The sequence below is a fragment of the Penaeus vannamei genome, chromosome 14 (assembly GCF_042767895.1).
Source record: "Penaeus vannamei isolate JL-2024 chromosome 14, ASM4276789v1, whole genome shotgun sequence".
NCBI classification, from domain to species: domain Eukaryota; kingdom Metazoa; phylum Arthropoda; class Malacostraca; order Decapoda; family Penaeidae; genus Penaeus; species Penaeus vannamei.
This window is the reverse complement of record NC_091562.1, coordinates 39,709,592-39,721,043: the sequence shown is the minus strand read 5'-3', so window position 1 is coordinate 39,721,043 and position 11,452 is coordinate 39,709,592. Positions and strand designations below refer to the sequence as shown.

The following is an 11,452-nucleotide window of genomic DNA, read 5'->3' as shown; positions in this document are numbered from 1 at the left end:
CTGACCATACTCTTCTCTTCCAACAATGTCTCAAAAAACAACTAATCAAAGATTCCTTTTGCAGCCGTTCTGATCATTCATGTCTTGTCATAGTTACATCTGAGTCCTAAGCTCATGCACTATTTACCCTGACTGACCTCACTGGCAAACCCATTCCTGCAGAACATCACTCCTCTCTTAATAATTTTACCAGAACTTTTTCTGTCTCCCCGACTGATTGTTTTATCTGGTCAGACTATGAAAACAACCTACTTGCCTGCACTGTTGACTATGATGCAATGGACAGTGAAAGTCTTACACCAATGTTTCTAAGATAAGCTTCTGTAAATATGACTTCTCCACTAAGTTAAGTTAAGTTGGACAGGTGCCCTGTTCAACGATACCAACGCCTTCCATGTCAATGTCAGAAATGTTGGTGTTTTGGCCACCCAGTCAAACACTGTCGCTCCATAGCCCACTGCTCTCTGTCTGCCCAACCTGGTCATGACTGTTCAAATTGCTCTGCTCAATCACATGTACATGCCCATTTTGGTGGGTCCCATAATGTATTTTATAGGAGCTGCATTGTTTATAAGCTTAAATGTGAGGTAGCAGCTCTGTTTCAAAATTCTGTGTGAGGCTAGACAGGAAGCACATCGACAAGCTTTTTGATTCTATCTATTCCCACTGTCCTTTGCTCTGTTCCCCTCCCATCTTCTTCCCCAGCATCTCTTCCCTCTACACTGAACCATCCTACCTCTATTTCCCCTCTCCTCCAGTCAAATTCCTTTTCAAATCTAAATCCAGATACTCCAGTCTGTACCAATTCTCCAATGCCTACCCCTCCTCCTTCTCACTTTCCCTGTCACACCAGACAACCTAACTTTCCACCCCATTTTTGCCTACCACATCCTCTCCTACACCCTCCTCTTTCTCTACTCCTCAAACATCTATCCTCTCTTCTCCTTCTCACAAGAGTACGTTTGTTTCTCAGACCTCCCCACCCAACTCCCCTCAGAAACTCTTGAAGACATCCCCAATTTCCTAGACATTACCCAAGAGAATGTTTCCGCTCTCTTATCTACCCCCCACTCCTATTTCTATTCCCATCTGATACCCATCCTCCTCCCCATGAATTTCCCCCTACCCCTCTTCCTCCCACTCTTTCCCAACACACTTTATCCTTTCCTCCTTGTGCACCTTTCCCTCTTTGTTCCCAATTATTTTTATCTCTCCCACCTGGATGCTCACATGAATATGCTCTGTTGCAACAGCGTCCTTCTCCAGACCCCTCCCCTCCCCTCCTGACATTCTTCCTGATACTTCACCACCTTCCCAGTCCTCTTCCTCGGATTCTTCTCTTGCTTCTTCACCAAGAACCAACTCTGCCTGTATTACCCATTGATTGTTTTATATCTTTTGCCAGTTTTCCTTAAATAATTTTCCTACTGCTTCCTTTACTAATTTCTTAATTTACTCCATTTGCACCCCATCTTTACCCTTCCCTATCATACTACGGTATAGCACTCTATAACATTTAACATTTAACACCTTTTATCCTAATCGTTTACTCATTTTTACTCTTTTCGTACTTTAACATAGTGCTATATTAGCTTTCATGTCTAGCACATGTATTTACTTCAACCATAAACTGTGTACAGCATGTAACTTGCAGATCTGTACACTAATTAAATTTCTAAGACAGAGAATGGCTGTACTTCATGGAATGGAGAGTGTATCAGTAGTGTTGTAATTTAGGTGTTGATGTATATCTAGGGATGACTACCATAAATACCAGATTTAGCATTATTAGATTGCATTTTTGTATCTATAATGTTTTTTTTTTCATATTTTAAAAGCTGCATATGAATTATTTCATCATTTTATGGATATTAAATACAGTTTTATCTGTGGACCTTTAATAATTCATTGGAACTTGCATAAGTTATGAATGCTGAAAATTTTCTTTCTCTTTTTCAGGTTTTATCCTGACTTTTATTGTACCAAATGGCCTTTGAAGTACAGTTCTCCAAACAAAGTCTGTGGATATTATGCACAATATATATGTAAAGTAACTAAAGATTAGATCTATAGATCATTGACATATTTCATAAGATATATATGTAAAAGTTATGTTTGTATAATATAAATGATATATTTTAGTGCATAACATGATGCACTATGGTCAGAATTTGTATTCCTGTTGTGAAATCAAAATAATAATATATCAGAATATTTTTTCATCTGTTGTACTTTTAAAATTTTCATAATGTTATATAGGCAATATTACGTACAATATTATGTACAACAAAGACGAATACATTCCTAAAAAAATTAATCCATTTTGATTGTTAAAGAACAAAAAAACCCTTCCTCATATAGAAATATATAGTGACAAATGTTTTCAAGGAAGGATATCAGAATTATTTCAAGATCAAAGAAAACTCTGCAGTATGGTTTATTTTTTAGCATATTTCTACCATGTGATAAAATAATATTTATTACTTATGGATGTTTATAATAAATCAAGCTTTTACCAAAAATTAAAAATATGCAAATAGATATTTTTTCTTCCCCTGGTCTACAGACTATCTTTTTCAGATATTAAAACCATAGGATCCAGGTGATATAGATGTAATGTCATGAAAAAAATGGCTGTAGAGTGGGTGACAGGAATGCCTTATCATACAATGGGGGGGGGGGTGATAACAGGGTGGCTAATAGGAATCTTTCATCGTGGGAAATTGTAGTGGAGTAGCAAGTGACAGGAACTTTTTGTCATGAGTGCACAAAGCACTTGGTGGGAGGTTGACTCAGTGGGGCTTAAGGAACATGGCTTTTGAAACACTATGTATAACTATTGGTATAAAACTCCTTCAAGGATCTTTTAGACAAAAAAAAATGATTCATCAGGAAATTAAATAGTCCATACAAATGACAAATTTATTAATCAAAGTGCATACACAAACAGGTGGCAGTTTTGTACTAGTAACCTGACTTCTCTAATGTCAGTGTTGAAAAATACCAATATGGAGAGGTTTATTAATGCATGAAGTTCAGAGCACAACAGAGCTGTTTGATGATGGATCTCAATATGCTTTATACAATTCTTCCAACGAATGTGAAATAGACACTGAACACAATTTGTAAAAAATTATTATGATGCTCTTCTTGTTTTTTCTTTCATCAAGGTTTTCCTTGATGAACAATTAATGCCTCTAAAAAATTAACATTCACCATAAAACTGATGATTAACATAGTAATATACCTAATCGTTCTGGAATAGGCAATCATTGTCTGTACCGGTTGACACAAATGATATAATATTGATTATTATAACATATGCTGATGATATTTATCTTGACAAGAAACTTTCATTCAAAAGACATCATAATTCAATTTAAATTCTAAAAATTCCTGCGTATCCACTCATTTATACCTGTAAGTTCTTGTTCAAGGTGACGTTTAACTAGCCAACTCTAGTCATTGATAGAGGGGATAAAATACATTCATTTACTGAATGTTCACATATAACATGCTGGACGTTGTTAATTAATCACTCTCTCTGTCTCTCTCAATGAACAAAGGTATTATTAGACATACATGCACATGTACAGTAATTCTTAGCATTCTGTGTGGTATGGTATGGTATAATGGAAAGCACAACTTGATATGGGCAAAACAGAGAGGACTAATATACAATATATAAATATAAGTGTGAGAGGAGAGGAGAGAGGTTGGGCCAGTCATATTACATTACCCGTGACAGTGGATCATCTATAGAGGTTTGAATTACTAAAAGTTGTACTATCAGAGTGGCAAGTTATTTTCCATCAAGCACTGAATTTACAACAGTATTGCTTGGCCTTTTCACAGTCAAAATTAATGAACACACTTGGTATTACAGTCAGTTACTGAATACACAATTTCTACATCAAGAGCATGGTTTTCCTGTTTTTTTAATTCTTCATTCTTTCTTAGTTGATGAAAACAATTTCTGCACTGATAACACAAAAGTTTAAAAGTCTAATTTCAAAAGAAATCCAACAGCAAGTTGATGCAACAAGTAAAATGATTCACAATGTTTGTACTAGACTGAACTGAGGTTTCTCAAGACGGGAACATGCAAGTTAGTTCTTTGGTTAGTACCTACCAATAACATACTAACAAACATGAAAGCACAAGAGACTAAACTAAAGCCGAGAGAAAGAGCAGGTGGGAGAGAAGAAAAGTAAAAGAAAAAAAACATGCATTTTGCTATAAAAAGAAAACTATTTCTTACATACTATGGATACAACTGAATCCAAATGGTGGCTTTGGCATTACATTTTCAAGCCAAATAAAAAGAAAAATTCATGTCCCGAAGTAAATAAATAAGAAATGGTAGTTACAACTCATATCCATCTATCACATTCATACCAGTAGTAGTTAGTACTTCCAATTGGTTATTTACTAACAAACCTTTCACATTTGAGCAATCTTGCTAACATTTAAGGCTTGGTTTCAATCAACAGGATCATTGTGAGCCCTGTTAAGACAAATCATGGGTGTAAAACATATAACATTGCAACACATTATGTCCAGTGTAATAAAATTACACAACTGAATCCTAGTAGACAGGATTGTATAGCTTGGAATGATATATAGCTGGAAAAAATACCTATCAACAGATGCTGGCTACACCTCATATTGCTTCACTCCTATCTACTCAAAAAAAAAAATAATAATAAAAGAATAAAAAAATAAAAAATAAATAAAAATAAAAAAAAAACATTCAACATTATCGTTTGCAACTTTCTGTTAAAAAAATAAATAAAAAAGACACAAGTGGCAGCACTCTCCATAAACAGGTTATGTGCCCTAGTACCACTCCTCTTACAACTAATGCAAGGTATAGGCTCACTCGCAGTGAATTAAAAAGGAAATAAACCACAGCTAAAAGTAAGACTGGCACAAAATAAAATTACCATTTCATCGTTCAAGGTCTTTCAACATCTTGCTGATGTCTACTGAAAAGGGGTTGACGATGCAACACAGAGGAATAGGTTTTAAGTCTGAAGCCACACTTCACAAGTGTACAGTGAATAAATCATATGCTACGACTTTAATGGAGCACAATACTTTATGATTTTTTTTTTTCTCTCTTTGCATGCATTCATAAATACAGCTGGTGGAGTGTGGCTGGAGGTTAAAAATATCTTACACCACAAAACATAAATATTAGATAAGGAACTACTAACAATTTTAAAAGTAACAAGTATAAATAGCTGAATCAAGACTAGGATACAGATATACATGGGGTCTTATTGTTACAACTGAAAAATTAAACAACATTACTACCAATAATAAACACAATGTTAAGCGATAAAAATCATAAACTGAAAGCATGTTTTTTTCACACATTTCAGTAACTTTTAACAAACACATTACGTAGTTCATGTATTGCACTTAATTGTAACATCTAGCATTTAAACATAGAAATGCAAGTATCTGGCCTTTGCTTGGAATGAAGAAAACAGAATGTATTTAAAACAAATTTCTGTAGAATGTTGCAATTCATGGTCAGTAAAAAGAAATTGCAACCTCCAAGAAAATATTATGTTATTCACTTCCAAATATGAATATATAAAACTGATAAAAAAAGTAAAAAGAAAACCCTGATTCAAACTGGCCAAACACACCCACAGACCATGGCTATTACTTTGAAAAAACACCCTCTCACAATTCAATGCCCTGTGGCAGATGTTTGGCTGTATTGCTGTGGGACCTGACTTGCATTGTGTTCCCCAGTGTCCTCTGAGGAAACAGATTGGCTAGGCCCTTCCCCCAACTGCCTGTTGTTGGACACAAGGCCCATTGCCTGAGTTAGCCACTGTGCTGCATATAGCCCATCATAAACATGCCGGACCAAATGTTGTGTCAGGACGGGTGTGGATGTGAACTCGAGTCCACACGCTCCACACTGCTTTGGGGTAGTTATGCCAGTGCTCTCTTGTGAATTCTCTGGAAGACCACTATTACTACAACTCAACACTACATTATCTGAAGCTTGTTCATGTTCCTGCTTGCTTGTAGCCCTGTGTCTGCTGAGTCTTCTGTGTGTACGGGTCCTTGTCTTGCTACTGGGAGATGACAGACTGAGTGCCTGCACTGCTTGTGACAACAATGCATCAGCCGCTTGAGGGAGTGGAGGGACACGTGGTAGACCTACCTCAGCTGGACATTGGCTGGTAGACGAGAATGCGACCAGGCAGTCTGCTCCACCCCCAGCCATATCACCTGCTGGGCCATCCATCCAAGTATTGCACTTTCTTATTGCCTCAGCTTCATCCTTTCCCTTGACTCTCTCTGGCAATCCTCTCTTGTTGACCTTGCTTTGCTGGTTAACATCAGGCCCCCTTGCACAAGCCCTCTGTGGTCTTACACTTCTCTTGCTGCTCGACTCCACCTGCAGGCCCACTGCCGTGTTTGTAACATCTATCAGGGGAGACATCTTTTCACCTTATCATGTCATAATCTGAAGAAAAGGAGAAAATATTTATATGAAACAATATATACATTCTGAAAGACATTCTCTATCAATAATAAGTACAAAAATATTTTGGCTTACATTTACCTTTTATTTTTAAAGCTATAGACAGTACAACAGAAGATGAAAGTAAAATGAACAATGAAACAAAATAACAAAGCAAGAAACAAAGAATAAAATGGAAAAAAGAAAAAACTAACTTTTATTCTCTCAATCTGAATTCCACCAGCCCACCTCTTTCCCTCTATCCCTCTTCCTCTTTCCTAATAAATGATGAGAATAAAGATATGACTAATACTACTAATAAAGAAAACAAAAATTACAGAAAGATATATATATATATATATATCAAGATATTCCTATGATCCATGGTCATATTTGATTCAGTATGTAAGTGCTTACATTTTTTGCCTCCTGGCTGTACAAAAAAGAACATTAGGAAGGCTGTGTTGGTTCATCTGTCAATAGTCTCAAAATAATTAACAATGACTTTTCCTTTTAATAGACTACAGAAAGATGATGGCAGCAGATGAATCAGCTCAATATGAGAGGGGTTTGTCTAATCTATTTATCTATTTGCGTCAACACCATGAACATGAGAAAATAAAAGACAGTAGCACTACCGGCTCAATGATAATAATGATAAATAGTAGACAATTAAAAATAAATGGTAATAGTAATAAATAGAAATACTAATAAATAAAAATACTAATAAAAAGTAATACTACTAATAAATAGTAATAATACTAATAGAGAGTAATAATACAAATAAATAATAATAATACTAATAAATAGTAATAGTACTAACAAACAGTAATAATAACAATAAACAGTAATAAAAATAAATAGTAACAATAGTGTTTAATAGTAACAGCAATGAAGAGTAGTAGTAATCCATAGTGGTGGTGGTGACTGGTGATGGTGATGGTGATGGTGATGGTGATGGTGATGGTGATGATGGTGACTGGTGATAATGATGATTATCATGATGATGATCATGATGATGATCATGATGATGATGATCATGATCATGATGATGATGATGATGATCATGATAATGATGGTGTTGATGTTGCTGGTTCACTTGTGGTGGTGTGGGTTGTGGTGGTGGTAATGGTTTTTGTGGTAGTGAAATATATGAAATAATGGAGCAAAATCTCATAAAAATAAATTAATAGCAAAGCCATCACTAATGCTGTATATACCAGACAAAAATCATTATTCACACTGTCAAATACTAGTGTTTGGAAGTACCAATATTGAAATCCTTGCTGAAGGGACTTTGAGTGCCCCTCTCCTCTATATTTCTGTTCCAATCTCTGACTGTTGAGTTATGGACAAAAAATCTGTCTCTGTGTATGCAGCCAAGGCAAAATTGTTTTGATCAAAATCTTACAACTATTTAGAAATTAGGTGGCACCTTATTCTCACTTTCAATCTGTACAAGCTGAAGTATTCTCCAATCTATATAAGCTGAAATATGAATATATAAGCTGAGACATCTTAAGAGAATGTAAAAATTCCTTTGAGTTTAAGAAAGGGCAAGTATGGTGGTAGTTAATTCTTGGAACTAATGTATTCTGTACACTAAATTATTATTGACAAAATTAAGACATTGATAAACTAAAGCAGACTCATCAAACCTTTTCTGCTCCATATAACAGACACTAGCTATAACTGCAAGGCTATGGCCGGGAACACACAAACACTCGTGTGCTGTGCCAAGACTCCATGCCTCCCTTTGTAATGTTATTTTCTCTTTTTCTGCTTAAGTCTTTTTAGGTTTTAAGCAATTTTTCAATATCTATATTTGTCATTTGATTTGTTTTAACCAGATTGTAATACAGTTTTCCTTGCACAGACTCTATAGCATTTCTCTAGGTAATCCATAACTCAGTACAATAATAATAATAACAATAAGTAACATTTTGTTGTGTGTCATTTTTTTTCTCATATTTGATTTTTTGTAATATGACCTGCATCGACAGTCATGACAGAAAGGAATAAGATCCCGAGCATGAAAATAGTGTCCTCCATAAAACCTGCGCTCTTCCAGTCCTGGCTCATAGATGGTACATTCCACACTTGTTTATTGATAGAAATAATGCAAAGACCCCTTCCTAAATACGTAATGAGTCTAATCACCCTCTAAGAGCTTTGTACACTTACTGCAAGTCATTATTTTCACCCTGGCCTTTAGCCTAAATTCTCATGACAGCAAGTTCCCGTCACCCCTGCTCTCAGAAATTTTCCCATATTGGCATGTTCATGTCACCCATCCCTCAAGCCACATTTTTTCATGATGTGATGGTCACATCATCCCAATCATAAGGGCTAACCATATCTGATGTCTCCCAAAGAGAAAATGCGACTTTCCAACTACATTAAAAAGGCAATTATGATATAACATAGATGTGCTCATAAAACTCTGGGAATGGGACTGAAAATACAAATACTGTCTGTCTGACATCATACTACTTATTTGGGGTTGTATATGAACTTGGATCTTTTCTTGCTTAAACATTTAGCCCAATCAAGCCATGCTGACTATTTGTAGCATGTATTTGTCTAAAAAAGTGGACCAAACTGTGCATTACATTGGCAGGAAGGGTGAATTTACCATATATGAAGGTGGATTACAAGTAAGAAGCAGTTTTTTTAGTATTTATTGTTTTAATAAAAGTACTACTACGGAGAGGGGGGAAGTTCGGTTTGCAAAATACTGAGTATTATGAAGGGTATAATGTCACATCTAGTCACTTCGTAAATGTCAAAGTTGGTATACATTTCAGCAAAACTCTAGGTATGGAGCAGAAGATGGAGATGCCTCATATGTTATTTATCATCAACTAAAAGTATAAATATGATTTATGAGCAACTACTTCATTCACTGCAAGGAGTAACAGAATGGAATTATCAGAATGGCAAAAGATACAGTCCACGATCTATGCGGCTCCTGGGATATGCTGTGGAAGAATATTTGGGGGAAAAATAAATATTCTTCCACTTTCTGTCCACAAGTATACCATCTTCAACATTGTAAAGATTAACAACAAACTGAATAGATTTTAGGTTACATACTTTTTCTAGAAAATTACTTAAGGTAATCATTTGGGTAATTCTCCAGAATAGAACTATAAAACAGAGAAAAACTTAGGTTATGCTAAAATATAAAAGCAAACAAGTATAAGAAATGTTCTACAGAAAATGAAAGTAATGCCACTATCATTCACTAAATAAATATATATATATATAATCTATCAAAGTCACTGGGTCAAGACCTTCCAAGCAGTAGCCTCCAAACTTTATTGTTCAGCAAAGACACACACACTTTTACCAAATAAATCCTGGCAAAATGCTTAGGATTTTATCATGAAATAAGGAATTAGTCCGAACTCTATTTTCAGAATATGTACAAGTAGGGGCTTTAGCCAAAACATAAGGCACAAACTTTATGGTTCAATTCTGGTAAATGACTAGTTCTTATTTATGATAAAAGATTTAACATGCTCTTTTTTTCAAATATATCAAAGCAAACACATAGATCAGATGCAGTGCACCATAAACAACACATTACTGAGTCCCTCTACGTAAGATCTGTGAGCTAAATTTCAGGTAGTTAATGATATGAAAATCCACACTAACAATTTAAACAGCAGTCTAAAAGGCATTCTGGGCAACGTTCTTCCCAGACCATATTCAAAGGCTTTTGCAAAAAGGTAATGTCCTATCCTCTCCAGGGGAGTCTATGATACAGAACTGAATCCTCAAACCATAAAAGGTTGCCAGTAAAATGGATGGCACATCTTAACTAAGAGACCAGAAATGGCATGACATACATGTCACGTCCACTATACTTTTAGTGTACTAATCATGTTTACACAGAGACAGTTCCATAAGTATTTTATCACCAAAGAGTCAATTATTAGTCCTATGTCTATCAGATGTTTAGCCTATTCCTCGACTTTTTGGGGGAAAGAAATTAGAATTTTATTTTTTCTGGTATTGATTTTTGAAAACCATTTAAAAAATCATAATATGCGAAATAATAATAATCACATTAGTATCAATAGCAGCAGATGAAAAATCAATTCCCAAAAATTTGAGGAATTGTGAAATCCAGTGCGGTTAGCAGGGCCAACACATTGATTCCTTGGTCGTCAAGACAAAACAAAATTCACAAAAAAATACATAAACTCATGGTCAATGGGTTAATAAGAAAAATAATACACTATAATTTAAAATAAGAACGCATTTGTATATGAGGAACTATGGAGACGCCTTATAATATTATAAAAAAATCATAGCAATGGTAACTTTACCCAAAGACAGTTCTCACTACAAGTAACACTACTTCTCAAAACAAACCAAAGATTCAAAAAATCAAAAAATACTTACAAAATAACAATTTGGTAAATCTCAAATTACTCCACGTGTCCCCAAAATAATGAACGAGTTTGTCACAAAGAAATGCACATAGAAAAACAACAATATCAACAAATATCTTCAACACTATGACAGAGCAAGACACGGTGTCTGCACAAGGGAAGTGAGGGAAGAACTGACAGGAGCAGCCAGTTCTTTCGCCAGCCCCGCCTCTCTCCTCATCATCACACATTTGCATACTTCCCCTTCCTTCCTTCCTCTCTCCTTTCCCCCCATCCCTTGTCCCTACCTTCCCTCCCTCCCTCTGCCCATTCATCCCCCTCCTCTCTCTTGTCTCCTTTCTCTCTATCTTTCCACTTTACTTTCCATTTCTTTTTTCACCTTTTCTCTCCATTCTTCTCTAAGTCTTTCTTTCTCTCTCTATTTCTCTCCTCTTCCTCACTCCGTCTCGTCTCCGATAAAATATATATAAGCAACAGAAGCTTGAAGGAAACCCAAGTTTTTTTTCTCTCTCTCTCTCTCTTCCCCCCCATTGAAGGGTTAATGTATGCACCGAGA

General features: G+C 35.5%; 1 protein-coding gene across 2 annotated transcripts in view; it reads right to left on the bottom strand.

Moving 5' to 3' along the window:
- Positions 1-2,908: 2,908 nt before the first annotated feature.
- The window catches only part of LOC113830471 (uncharacterized), an 8,912-nt gene continuing 368 nt past the window's right edge, over positions 2,909-11,452 (bottom strand). The window contains exons 1-2 of one of the 2 annotated variants that reach the window (XM_070129941.1): positions 10,907-11,039; positions 2,909-6,496 (exon numbers count right to left, since the gene is read on the bottom strand). In XM_070129941.1, the coding sequence (XP_069986042.1) occupies positions 5,705-6,472 (768 nt within the window). In that variant the 5' untranslated portion in view covers positions 6,473-6,496; positions 10,907-11,039 and the 3' untranslated portion in view covers positions 2,909-5,704. Of the gene's footprint in view, positions 6,497-10,906; positions 11,040-11,452 lie in introns of those variants that run through there. The other variant, XM_027383680.2, reaches the window with a different exon arrangement.